The sequence below is a fragment of the Phoxinus phoxinus genome (genome assembly GCF_949152265.1).
Source record: "Phoxinus phoxinus genome assembly, chromosome: 24".
Lineage (NCBI taxonomy): Eukaryota > Metazoa > Chordata > Actinopteri > Cypriniformes > Leuciscidae > Phoxinus > Phoxinus phoxinus.
The window spans coordinates 9483741-9498662 of NC_136899.1; the positions used below are offsets into that span (position 1 = coordinate 9483741).

Consider the following 14922-nt stretch of genomic DNA (forward strand, 5'->3'; position numbering starts at 1 on the left):
ATTCTTTTAACATAATCAGTCCCTGACCCTGACATTATCATTGTCATACTTTGTAAGTTGTTGTTCCCTGTCTCTCACTGTGTATCGCCATTGCTGGTTAGGACAAACTCAAATTAACATGGAAAAGATACCTTTTATCGCGTGTCCCGACATCGCATCTTCTGGTTGGGACAGGGAGTTACAGTAATTTACATTTTTTACCATTATGGTAATTAGAAATTGTGGGAGGGAAGGGAATATACTTAATTGTCATGACCTATGCAATATTATAAATGCATTTATGTAAGCTAAATATAATTCATTTTTTATTTGAAATTGAAATGGTCCAGCACTGTGTCTTTGTCAGATAGAAGAGTACAAGTGTAAAGGTCAGCTGTATTAATGAATGTGGCTGTATTTTTGTGTGTGTCTGTTTAGTAGACCGCTGTAGTTTTTGTTGTTGTTGTTTTTTTGTCTTTGCGTACGTGTGTTCAACCTGGACATGTTCCGATCCCTGTGTTTAATGGGGCGTATGATGGTAAACAGTATTTCAGTAGCATAATGAGAGTTAATGAATTGGAGAGTGTGTGAATGCATTAGTCATGTGCTCTGTTAAATGGGCTCAAAGCAGCTCTCTTTCTCAGAACGGCTAATAAAACAGGAAGGAAGGAGTGAAAATGTGCTATTTAGTTTGCAATCAGCCATTTAACTTTATCTGGAAGCCATTTGAGAGTTTATAAAGGGATCATATTTAAATTCATTACCAAAACACAGATGCAAAACAGTGAATCACTCCAATTAGCAGCTCACTGGCTCCCCCTGGTGAATAAATATAGCTCATGTTAAGGTGATTCATTTAAATATAGATGTAAAGCATTTAGCAGACACACTTCCAAAGTGATTAAGAAAAGCAGTAGTAGTAGACTTTTTTTTTTTTATTGACTTTTTAATCCAATGCGTACACCTAGTACATTTCCCTGGAGTGACCTGGGATTATGTGCACACAGTAATGATGACTCACGATTCTCCATAGTTCAGACTTTTTGGTTGCAAGCCGTGGCGTTAATCCATCCACTCCACCACCCCTAGATATATGCTAGAGAAATGCTGGTGAAAAATGACCAACACATTTTGTACGACCAATGCAACTCCATCAGAGAAGAGGAGACAATTCTTTTTTTTCTCCCACAATTCAAAATGAGTTGAAACGCTCGCTCGCAGTGTTTACAACTATCCCCATATCGGGTAACTATGACTGTCCGTCGGCTTCCCAGGTGCCGTGATCGGACCCTGACACTGATGTACTGTATGTGTCCAGCATCATCCATGTCTGTGTGCGGGGTGTGTGGTGTGTCGCTTGTTTGTGCTAATGTTTGGCTATGTCTCCAGATCTCTCTGGCAGATGGTATTTAATCTTCTCTGGCCATCTGGACTGACTTTTTCTCGCTTTGCGGACACCCACTCTTGCCTCTTTTTACCTCTCTCTCTCTCTCTCCCTCCCTCTCTCTCTCCCCCTCCCTCCCTCTCTCTCTCTCTCTCTCTCTCTCTCTCTCTCTCTCTCTCTCTCTCTCTCTCTCTCTCTCTCTCTCTCTCTCTCTCTCTCTCTCTCTCTCTCTCTCTCTCGCTCTCTCTCTCTCCCCATCTCTGTCTTTTTCTGCAGTCATTTGTGTGAGAGAGTGCCGAGACATCATGCTGTCTTTTATCTACACTGACTCACTCTTCCAGCATGGCCCTGCACACCTGATTCACAGAACTTGCCTGGCTGTGGTTAAATAACAACCTCAGCTTAAAAATGACTCAGAGAGCAATTTAATTTGCAGCAGATTCAGTTATTAGCAAGGACCACTATTACTATTGCTTGTAGTTAAGGTTGGGGATTGGAATATTGTACTAAACAGACTTGAATCATACCGCATGCAGGTGCAGAGAAGTGTTTTTAAAGAGTCTGTTCACACAAAAACCCTTCCAAACCCTTAAGACTTTCATTCATCTTTGATACAAAATCTGAGAGATTTCTGTCCTTCCATTAAATGTCTATTCACCCAAAACGTTCATAAAGAGGTTGTAAAGTATGAATCGAGCAATCCAAGTTTCCTGAAGAGATAAGATCGCTTTATTTGAGGAACAGATTTCATTTTGGCTTTTATTCACATAAACATTAATCAACAAACAAACAAACACGCATATAACACTCAAATATTGTAAAGAGAAGCTCATCCATAGTTGCTTGACGCGTGAGAACAAACATTATTGGTTCTTGCTGAAACTCAAATGTGCTGGCGTGACACACGAGAATTAACTTCATTGGATCTTTAGCTTTTGTTTACCAGATTTGAGTGCTCAATATACATTCACTGAGCAATGTTTATATGTGAATAAAAGCCTAAATTAAATCTGTTCGTTATATAAAGCAATTGTGTCTCTTCAGAAGACTTGGATTAAATGGATTTCTCTTTTTTGCATTCTCTTTTATGAACATTTTGGGTGTACAGACTTTGAGTGTAGGCAGGGACGGAAATCTCTCAGATTTCATCTGAATAAAAGTCTCGCAGGTTTGGAACAATACGAGGGTGAGTAAACGATGACAGAAATTATTTTTTTTGCGTGAATTAACACTTTCAAGGCGTCACGTTTAAGGTCACGAAATTTCAGCAAAATTTTGCCGGCAAAAATTATATATTGTCCACTGTCAGAAATATAATAATGCTTTGTCAGCATTGTATTGGTCAGTGTGGTGAATTTGCATGACAAACTTGAACCCATTGTGAAATCCGCTTGGGCAAATGTTTTGGCCTTAAACTAAATTCCTTTCGCAGAGTAACTGTAAATGTGACCACTGCTTTATTTCTTAAGGTGAGTTCACTTAACAAATCATGCTTAACATACTTGACTTTTTGCTATTTTGAGGTGAAATTTCTGTTTCTTTAAATGTTTATTAACATTATTAATTCAAGACCATTACATTACCAACCAAAAATTGGTACCGCCAATGTTCAAGACATGGTTACAGCCTTGCCCACAATATCTATTTTTTTTGTCTTTTTGCATCTTTTATTGACAGTGATAGCAAAGAGGGGAAACAATTAGGGAAATGGGACTTTACTCGGACCAGGCTTATACTCATGACACATGAGCACTATTTTTTTATGTTTTGTTGCTTTTTCAGTAAACTCACCAAAAGCTCTGCTAACCGTTTTTACCATTTTTAAAGTAGACCTTTTTTTTTTTACTTCTTTTTGACTATCGATCTAAATATAGAATGTATTTTTGCTTTCAAGACAAATTAGATCCCATTAGAGAGTCTGTTGAGTGCACTGTATATACCCGTATACAAACACAGTAAACATTAAGATATTTATGAAAACCTTTTTTACCACCAAAATCATATCCATTTTCAGTAATAGGTCATATGATCCTGCAGCAATTGCTATAAAATACCCATAATACCCTTTGAATTGATTAACAACATGGTCCTGTTTACTGACAAATCTATTAAGTCCCGTTTGCACATGATTCTGATGGCGTGACCAGGCGATGATTCAGTCACAATCCCTCCCCATCCCATCCTCCATTACAGCGGCATCGTGATGGGTCACAGCTGGTGACTTACAGTCCTCTAATGCTTGAGGATCAATAGAGCTTGCTGGGAGTGATGGCCCTCTCTGCCTGTTCACCGGGTCTGTGGATCTATGTGTGTTACATGCACACACACACACAGAGGTTATGCTGGGTAATGCCATTAATTCTCACTAAAGGTTTCCTGTGGATCTCTCATTGTGAAGCTCTTTCCTCTAACGTCCCACATAACCTGGACACAAAAGCGGTGTGACGACACTTTGTATGTGTGAGAGAGCAAGAGTGGGTGTGTGTCAGAGACGCGGTGTGTGACTGTGCAGAGATTCGAGACCCTCGGAATCTGTGTTAAACTCTGCTCTTTGTTCCGGGCTGAATAAGTGTGGGAGAGTTGATTCATCTTCATTCCTTAAGGACAGGCTCTCATTATCATGGCAGACTTAGAGCCTTCAGGACCCAGAAGGTCTTCTGTATCTCAGGTGATGATGAGGGGGCACCAACAATGATTTGCCCTACCTTTGCCGCTTGACCGTATACATTTTTAGCAACAAATATTTATTTGTGAAGGGAAAAATATAATTACCGGTATATGTATATAGAATAGATAGGCATAATATACACTACCGTTCAGAACTTTGGGGTCACTAAGATTTTTGTGGGTGTGGGGGTGGGGGGGGGGGACACATTCTAAAATAAAAAACACATTCTGCTTTCTGTATGCATCAGGTAAAAATAAATGATCTCATATTATAATATTATATATTTTTTATAGTTGGACAGCTCTGATGTAAAACAGTTATGGCATATTGTGCAAATGTCTTTTTAACCCCGCTATATAGATTACATTACATGGATGCAATCAAACAAATGTAAGATGGCTAGAACGCAAGTACTATTTCAGACGGGCAATGATAGCTTCAAGTGGTCTAAAACTCTCTGACATTGACTTTGATCCATTGGGCCATTCTTATCATTAAGCCCTGGTCTGCACTGCCAAGATGAACACATGACAGAGAAATGTGAAAAAACAAGGAAAGTAAAGTGGCAGCCAGAGAGGAAATTGAAGGCAGAGGAAGAGAAGCTGTTTTACTTGAGAGATTGTGGAGGGGGGGTGGTTGTTGAAATGTTATTGAGATCTAGAGAGAGGGATCCATTAATCTTGTCTCTGTTGGCTTTAGTGCAAATGTCTCCTTCGCCAACACTCACTCTGCAGTTAAAACGCCCTCCATCTCCTATACATCAGTGGCCCAGTGCCACAAAGACAATAATTGTGAATGACTCCAGTGAGTGTTTTGATAAGACGGACACGTCTGAGAAGCAGCAGAGGAGAATCGCCGAGAAAATGCTATTTTCTGCAGTCTGTGCTGTGTCAGGATGAGTAAGTGCTGTCCACCATTGCGCTGTGTGAAGGACATGGTATGTGGAAGTTCATTAGGCATGTCAAAGGCAAGAAAGGCTAAAATATACCGGTCAAAAGTGTTAGGTCTGTAAGATTTTAAAAAATATATCTCTTCTATTTCTCCTATTCAGCAAAGATGCATTCATTTGATCAAAAGTGACAAAGACATTTTTGGAAAAGATTTCTATTTCAAATAAAATCTTTCGAACTTTCTATTCATCAAAGAATCCACAGCACAACCCTTTGCAACAATGATAATAATAAGAAATGTTACTCGAGCAGTAAATCAGCATATTAGAATGATTTCTGAAGGATAATGTGACACTGATAAATCACAGTAATAAATTTGAATAAATGTAAATATCATATATGACATTATGTATATATATATATATATACATAATGTATATATATATATGTATGTATTAATCAATAGCCTAATAAATATTTCTTTAATCAGTTATTTATATATTTTATTTATAGAAATTGTTTAAAACTTTCGGATATAAAAAATATTGCAGAATGTAGTTTATTGGCCAGTAATAAATATTCATGGCTGGTGATTTTATTTTTATTTAATTTTTTCCCTCTCAATTCAGCCATCATTGGCAGGTGTGGAAACACCATTTATCTTTGAAATGGCCGGAAACCAGGGATAACACTGATATTACGTCATTGACAGGCGACAAGTAAAATTCTGGGACGGCCCATTATTTAAAATGGGAATTTCTCTGAAATTAAAAATCTTTGGGAACTTTTGAGATATATTTTCTGCAGTTGTGTACTCACAATATCACACTGTGCAAGTGATTTTTGGATATTTTATTAAAAAATTCTTACATATTGTACCTTTAAGCACTCTGTGCTGTTTATCATTCTCTAACTCTGAGAAACAGTAGAGTTGATGTCACATTTCCCTCTGAGAAAAGGAGATGAGGATGATGTTTTTCCACATCTGAACTGAAGGCGTGTTGGGAGGCAGTCTTGGCGCGGTTCCACGCGTGAGAGGAGGATTTTACATCTGAGGTCAGGATCTGAAGGTGATGTAATGCCCTCGTCAGGGTGTCTAACTTCCTGAGAGCTTTCCAAGAACAGGGGGCCGACGGGAGGGTTCCTGCTCTGTCATTCAGCACAGGAAGTCGGGTGAAGCAGATGAAAAAATAACACACAACTTTGAACTTGATCCGGCGCCACGTGACCTGGATCAGCCCAGGATGATCTGACGTAGACTGAATCTCAGCTGGAAAAGATCTTTCTTTCGATGTCTCGCTCATTTTAAATGCTCTTTGTCATTTTAACAACACATTAGTGTTTAAAAGGGTCTCACACATATTTTTTTTTTTTTTTGTCCCAGACATGAATTTTAGCGACGGCCATTCAAAGCATTATTTTACTGTGAAGGATGTGCATCAGACCCTGCGATAGGAAATGAGGCTCATATTTCACACTAAAATCCAAATTCATATATTTAAATGTAATGTATTACTATGCTGTTGCTTTTTAGTTAATTCATATGAATTCATAACACATTTAAAAATATGTATAATTTAAAGGTATTTTAACTTAAAATGTTTAAAATATCTTAGTACACTACTGTTTGGGAGTGTTTTTTATAAAAAGAAGTCTCTTATGCTCACCAAGGCTCAATAAAAAAAAAGACCAGTTTTCAATAAAAAAACTGAAATATTAAAATATTATTACTATTTACTCTTTTTAAATATATATAAAAATGTAATTATAATATATGAATTAAGCATCATTATTCCAGTCTTCAGTGTCACATGATCCTTCAGAAATCATTCAATGTCTCACACATTTGAAATGCTCTTTGACATTTTAACAGTATCTTTTTGTTTTTTGGCACCACACATAAGTTTGTCCCAAAAGTGAATTTTTGCGACTTTCCTAGCCATTATCATGTGGAGGATGTGTGCCAGACCCAGCGACAGGAAACTGAGACTCTTTTTGCGTATATAGAGTATACACACTCATATACAGCCCCACTTGAGTGTATGAGCATGTATGTTCAAGGCTGATATATTATTGATGCTCTATTTGGACACATGTGCCTCTTCCTGTGCAGGTGTTGCCTTGGAAACCAGGGCAGGACATGCTCTAATCTCAGTGCTGACCTGCAGCTGTAGGCCCTTCCTGGGCAGGCGTTTCCTTTTGCTTGTCTTTTGTATGCATGTGTGACCCGACCACGGTCAGACTGCCTAAGTGACCACGCTGGACAAGGGTTCTGGTTTATCCGAGTGACTGACATGTGGACAGGACCATGCTGAAAATGTTTCCCCTGCGGATTAGACCGAGAAACGCGCGGGTAGGAGCCCTTCGGTATTGTCAGTTTGAAATATTAGCGAGATTAAGGTAAAAGTTGTATTTCTGCGAATATTGCTGCATGTGCTGATATTCAGCTCACATATGCTTTCTAAAGGTTAAGCGGGTCTGATATAAAGCGTTAGCTTATTTTTAAGGGTGAGACTTTAAGGGAAGAGGGCATAAAGGAGGAAACTGATGATGTACTAAGGATGTATTGTGTAGATGGAACAATGTAGTTTGAGTCTTTGTGGGGGATTCTTTGCTCATTGGTGCTCTGAGCAGGAAGAACCACATCAAAGGGCTGAAACATTCATTTTTCGGAAGAATGCTTTTGGAGTCTATGGCATGAAATGGTTAGGAATCTCCCTCGGCTTCGCTGTGTTTTATCATTGGCCACACTTTCTCGTGATTTCTATTTTGGATTTTGTGTTGCTGTGCATGTGTTCTTTTGTTGCGTTTTTCTCTAATGAGCGAAGGCTTTGTGCCCTAGAGACTGAGAGTTCAGCATGGTCTGAACTTCTCAATTAGTGGACTTGGCTCCAGAAAAAGGCCCCAGAGAAGCAAAATTAATAGAGACATTGTCAATGGCTTTATTCAGACCAGCCCTAGTAAATAAAACCTATACCAAAATCTAGTTAAAATACATTTATTTCATACTAAGTAGGCCTATACTTCAAACCCATTAACATATTTATATTCATATCTCTTAAGACGAAGTAATATAAAATTATAATTAAACTTTTTGTTTGGAGTATTTCTTTATTGCACAATGCACATTTTTTAATATTACGCCTAAAATGTGTTTTAATATCACTTTTAAAAAGGATTGATTGTATGATTTCTGTATAATATAAGTAATTAAATGTATAGGATATTTAAGTGTACATAAATTATACTTGAAATGGTTCCACTTTAGCACAAATAAATGTAGCACAAATAAACGTATATACTGTATCTTTTGTTAGACCTCAGCACTAGCCTACTTCCGCACAGTAAAAGTGCATTAAGTAAAAAAAGTAGTTGTTACAATTTAACAGTCTATAAGTATACCAAAAGAACAATTGCAGGGTATTTTTATTAAGCACATGCATATGTTAATGTATTTATAGTATAGGCTACTTGGCACAAACAATTTTAGTATATTTTATTTTCACACGTGTGTTTGTGTTTGAGACGTGGTTTTGAGTGTTTGTATGTTGCACAGTGAGTTTATATGGCTTAAATGAAACCTGTCAAGAACACATACGGCTTGTATTTCACCTTAAAATCTAAAGAAATTTAAATTGAATGTTTAATTTAAATGAATTATTACATTTAGTAGCCTACTTCTAGCCATAATACATAATTTATTTAATGTATATTTAATATGAATCTGCATACTATTTAAAGTAGCCTAATTTACTTTTAACATTACTTTAAATGTTGTATCACATAAAAATGTATTAGTATATACAGTACACTACTGTTCATAAGATTGGGGCAAAAATACAGTAAAACAGTAATATTGTGAAATATTAAAATTTAAAATAACTGTTTTCTATTTGAATATATATTCAAAAATGTATTTTATTCCTGTGATGGCAAAGCTGAATTTTTCGCAGCCATTACTCTGGTCTTCAGTGTCACATGATCCTTCAGAAATCAGATGTGTTTTTGACATGTTTCATTCAATGCTGACTGTCTGTTTGGTGTTTTGTGTTGTGTGTCTCTTCTTTCTGACATCTGTCAAAATCCGATGAATCAGATTGACATTTTGAATTATCTGCCTCGTCTAGGAGGACAGAGCCTTCATTTCTTTTTTTTTTTGTTTCTTTCTTTTTGTCCTTTTTTTAATCTCTTTTATGTTTTCTTTGCTCTCCGGGCAATTCAAGTTCACAGGGAGCACAGAAATAGTCAGGAAGTTGAGATTGAGTTGGACACAAAGCACAAAGGAAACATTTAAAATAATATAACCCAGTTTGAACACAGTCGGTTTTATTGTGACTTGAACCACCCAGAGGATCCTGGAAACCAGATAATCAGTTTTTTGTTTTTGACTGGTCATGGCTCAATTCAAACCTCTGACCCTTATAAACCGCAGAAACCCAGAATACATGCTTTGAGTTTTGTGGGTCCTTACCCTAGTCATCTTCAGACATCTTTTTGGATTAGTCATTCAGCTCGTAAGTGTTTCTGTCAGTTGAAATATTACAGAGTGTTCAGTGCTGTGGGCCAAAGCTTTGAGTCGGACCATGTCGAGGACACTAGCTCACTTATAATTGATTAGCTCTATTGATCTTCCTGTCCCCCTCTCGGAAATGTATGAATAAATTATGCCTCCATCTCCATTCCATTTGCTCCATGTAGAAATCTTTTTTTGTCTCTTAAAAAATGCACACACTTCATTTTTCTTAAGAATATAGATTGAAATTGGATATGTTATTGAAGGATATGTTATTGAAGGAATTCATTGATGCACTAGAAGAAAATACTTTTTCATAATCATGGTAAATATTCATATATATCAATGCATATTGTGTTTCATCTTTATTTATTTATAGAAACTTTTTTAAATTATTTTTATTTTACAGCCTTTTGCCATTTTTATTAAAAATAGTGGAAAAATTAGAAATTAATGAAGGCAAAAGGAATCAGGAAATGTTGCAAGTTTTATTCAAGCTTCACAGCTCAATATGTCAGCATAAAGCATAGATAATATATATTTTTTTAATTTACCATTAGGCTGTCATGCTTTTATTTAGGTGCTTATGTTTTATATCTTATATATTAGTCTACTCTGAGTCCCCACGGTGCACCTGCCTCTGACGTCTTGAGTTTTAAGATGTTTTATCTCATGTTCTAGAATGGAGCGTCAAACTCTCACTTGTGTCATTCACTACGACTGACCTTGAGATTCATCAGTACAATGAGAGAAACTGGATCCTCAAAGATTTCACAGCTGCTCTCTGAGGTCAGAAACCTACTCCGTTGAGTTGCATAACCCATTGCGCTCACACTGACGCAAAACCCAGAGCACAGTTCAAATCAGACCGAGTTTGCCACGGCCTGCTTCTGTTTGTTGGCACCTGACTTATCGCAATAGGAAACTCTTGTCGTACCATGATAATGTACTCTTTTCAGAGCTGTTGGATGAGCTTGTGTCATCCGAGTGGAAAATGGTGAGTGTGGCGTCCTGTTTATGGAGCATAGAGTTTGCCTTTCTGACTTCAAGGTCCTCAAAGCCAGGCCAGCCGAGCTGTTAATTGTGTTGCGCAAGCGGCTTTAGTGAAACTGACTCCCAGAATTCCATACGTGCAGCTGACAGGATCTACGAGCATGGAGAGGTGGAAAATAGAGTTTGAGTGGATTGTATGTTCCTCTTTGGAGATCCCCATAAGCTGGTATTGTCCCTCTGTCCTCTTTGGTAACCAATGGTGTAAAGGAAGTTTACTTTTTGTATCTGTCAGGGTGATTATTCAGACAATATTTAGTAAATTTTTCTGTTGATTTATTAGTCAGTTTTTCAAGATTTATCAGGCTCAAATTGTGAAAGAATGGTTGGGAGGGAGCATGAAGAATAATTTTTCACACATGAATCACACAACATCTTGACCAAAAGTTTATGCATCTCTTGATGGAAATAACATTACAACATTTATTTCCATCAAGAGGTGAATACATTTTTGGTCAATATTGTATTGATGATGCAAAGTCCAGCACTCTGTAAGGTCTACTCCAGCACATCCCAAAGACTATCAATGAATTTAAGGTCTAGAATCATGTGTGAAAATGAATCTTCATGCTCCCTCCCCACTATTCTTTTACATTCTTTCTTTAACATGCTAAAAACATAATAATTACTGCAATAATGATCCAATCATAGACTATTAAGCGTTTGCCTATTTAAATCCAAGCAGGGACTTTTTTTTTTTTGTCAGGCAGATATGAATGTTTATACATCCGTTTTATATTGCTATGGTTTGTGTGTATATCAAACACCGCAGTGAGTATTATTTATTACAATGGCCATAAACCACGCTCTGTATAGATATCAACATTGATTACTTTTGTAACCAGCTGTGGTTTTTCTTAGGTGTTTGTGGAGCTCGTTGAAAGTTCACTGTGTGTTCTGCACACCTATGGTCTCTGTTTGTAGGGGACAGTTCTTGTATTGCACCACTGGACTTTACAACAGGTGTTGCTAATCTCAGCTGTAGCCCAACATCCTGAAACAAGGCAGAGTGTGTGTGTATGTGTCTCTGTGTGACTGGTCAGCTGTGAAAGTGTGTGGGGATCTCCATGACTATGTACTGGAGGGATTGGTGGGTTCGCAGAGGGGAATCTCCCAGTTTGGCTTTAACACTCCCTCCTTCAGGACTGGGCTTTCCCCCCCGTGAGTCCGTGATTGTCATCCAGGCTCTCACTCCTTACAACTTCTTGCATATCTTGGCACATTCACTTGGACCGGGTTCCTCCAGACCAGAGGCAGAAGCAGGGCACTATAGCGGTATGGCGGCCACTAAGCCCTGGACACTTGTTTTTGGTGAGGCAGTGATCCGCATGCTTCAATGCAGGCTGAAGGCTCTACGGAGGCTGTTTCAGAGACAGCCTGAAAGATTCCCCAGCAGAACGGTGAGTACTACTACTACTGTACTGTGGACAGTGATCGGGTTTCTGTTTTGCCCCAAAGCTGACGTGTACCTCCGGAAGGCATGTATCAGACACTCAAAACAAACTTTGTATTCAATGTATTATGTACATGTATTCAATTATATAGTATTATTATTATATATATTTTTATGTTTTAATCTGAGTTTGAGGGTGTTTTTTTCTCTTCGATACAATTTGTAGGCATTTTGTAAAATTCAAAATATATATTTAAAAAAAAACAAGGAACTCCCGCACACTAACAAGTAACAATAATTGCAAATGAGTATCAATTTTATTAGCAACCATTTGATTGCCAAAATATATATTTAAAATTTAAAAAAAGATTAAATATAAATGAATGAATCTTATATTCATTCTTATATATATATATATATATATAACAAAATCTTTATACATACAAAAACTCACCAGCCACTCTGTTTTTATTTCTTTTCAAAACATAATAAAAATGTGTGTACATTTGACCTTTAGGGGTACAACAGCTTCTCGCTATAGGGCAGTACCCTTAAAAGGACATTGTTGTACCTTTTTACCCATAAAAGGTGCTTATTAGTACCTAAGAGTAGCAATACGTACCTTAAGGTACTACTACGAACTTTTTTAGTGGTAAAAAAAGGTACTAAGATGTCTTTTAAGGGTACTGTTCCGGAAAAAAGCTGTTGTACCCCTTAAGGTGCCGTTTTTACACACTTTTAATCTGTGAGAAGGAGGCTTTTAACTTGAATATTTCAAAATGTCAAATTCCACCCTCTGAACTCAGAGCTGTAATAAATTCCTACATAAACAACGTGTGGCAGATGGAATGGGATAGATGCAAAGGAAATAAGTTTCATGAAATAAGTCCTAGTATAAGAAGAATGTTTTTTTTTTTTACTCATTTCAAATCAAGGTATGATCAAGTTGTTTTTACTAGATGCCGTTTAGGTCACACAGTACTTGTACACATGGTTATTTATTAAAAGGTGAAGAACCACCATCATGCCTTCCATGTCAAACTACAATGACTATTGTCTATTGACTATTATTTTTTACTGGACTGCGATGTTTTTAATGTAAATAGACAACGGTTCTATTCAGAGATGTGTTTAACTGATGTATTTAAAAAAGTATCGCCTAAATGTCTTTTAGGATTTCTATCTTTTATTAACCTGAAATGTCTTATATAGTTTTTTGTTATTTGTATGAATTATGTTGTTTATTCTGCTTTCGCCATGAAAATAGCCATGTTGTGTGTGAAGAAACCAGTTGAGAAACAAATATTTGGTCTGTTGTGTGCGGCTTGCTAAAAACAGTCTGTGATTTTTTGTCTTCCCTTTTATTTGATTAAAAACAAAACTTGACCAAAACCAACTTATTTTTTTAACTACATTTTAGTCTCGTCTTTTTTCGTCAATGATATTTAATGTTGATATAATCACAGTTATCGTTTGATGGCGTTGGTGTCTCCTCGTCTCATCTTGGACATGGAAAAAAAGGTTGTCAACGAACATTTTTCGTCATAGATTTTGTTAAACGAAATGAATACTAATGCACATCCTGTATTGTCACCATCTGTACTCTGAATCACAGTCTCTAAATTACCACCACAAGCACACAACACTTCCACCACAATCCACACACATACACACTGGACAACAGCTCTGGACACAAACGCACTTTAAAGCATGCTGGAGTCAAGCCTCATGCCTTTAACACTTATTTGTATACCTTTGATCTTTGTAGTACACATGGCTCTGATTTTAAATGCCTCCTTTTGTATTTCTATCAACTTTCATTTGGACTCTAAAGCGTTAGCGTCTCATTCTCATTCTGAAGTATCAGTTTCCATTCTTGGCGACATTGAGATGAGGTGTGAATTATGCTCAGCGAGAGCCGAGGAGAGAGGCGGGGAGGTTCTGCTGGTTGGATGCTTGTATGTGCTTAACATGGTGCAGGTGATCCTGCCTCCCTCCCTTTGCTTTTCTTTTCCTTCATCGATTGGTTCGATGATTTTCTCATATCTATATCAGGAAAACGGAGCTTGCATTGATGCGTTGTAGACTTCTGGATGCTTCCCAGGAAGATTACAAGTTCCTTCCCATGCTTTTCAGCAAGAACTTGCCAAGGCATCTGAAGGGGAATGCAACTGGTTCAATTCTTTATCTGACTATCTAAACAGACCTTGTTTCAGGGGAACACGTAGTTTAAATGCTAGAGACAAACTCTCCAGACTGGACTGGACTTAGACGGCAACACCATTATACCATAGACTTGCCCACGGGGCTTCAGGAAGTGACAGAAAGGTTAGGAACGCTGTCAGGGCTGGACGGAGATCCGGCACCTCATGGCAGGATGCTGGCTGCTCTGAGGGATCCCAGGCTGACACGATGCCAGAGTGATTTGGGCTGGAACAGGATGGAGGATTCGCTGGCCTCGCTTCCACATCGCTCTCTGTGGGACTCTGAGGTATTTATGGTTCCATGCGCTTTAGCGATAACACTGGAGATGGGAGGAAGAGGGAATTTGGGGATCTTCGTGGAAGTGGACTTTACACAACTCTTGTGAGCTTTACACAAGGGATTGTTTGAAATCTTAGGGTGTGTTCGGAATGGAATACAAACTTGCTGCACATTGCTCAGCCTTCTTTCCAAAATCGTAATTGAGAAGAGAATGCAATAGTAACATGCAACAATAAATGTTCATTTTGAATACATTCTGATTGAAAATGTCCTGACTTTTGGAAGTATAATCTAATAACTAACTTATGTAGATCACCTCGCTTCACCTCCATTCATAAATCTCCTCCTGTGGCCTCATGGGATAGTAAAGTGTCCATCGAATACGCATTTCAGAATCTCGGCGGAAGTAGTTGGTAATCCGGGACTTTTCGCATACTGTTTTTCGAATACTACGTATTCTGATATACTACTCTTATGGCGTAATGTTTTTCCGCATACTATATAGTTGGGAAGTAATCGGTTTTGGGCGCAGTTTTAGTAATTTTGTTACATGCTGTCATG

The 14922-nt window shown here is 37.7% G+C and overlaps 1 protein-coding gene across 5 annotated transcripts in view; it reads left to right on the plus strand.

Moving 5' to 3' along the window:
• The window catches only part of rps6ka3b (ribosomal protein S6 kinase, polypeptide 3b), a 35345-nt gene that overhangs the window by 6390 nt on the left and 14033 nt on the right, over window positions 1-14922 (plus strand). For 2 of the 5 annotated variants that reach the window (XM_079602547.1, XM_079602548.1), the window contains exon 1: window positions 11547-11884. The exons of 2 other annotated variants lie outside the window; for them this stretch is intronic. In XM_079602547.1, coding sequence (XP_079458673.1) covers window positions 11552-11884 — 333 coding nt within the window. In that variant the 5' untranslated portion in view covers window positions 11547-11551. Of the gene's footprint in view, window positions 1-7149; window positions 7275-11546; window positions 11885-14922 lie in introns of those variants that run through there. One more of the 5 variants, XM_079602551.1, reaches the window with a different exon arrangement.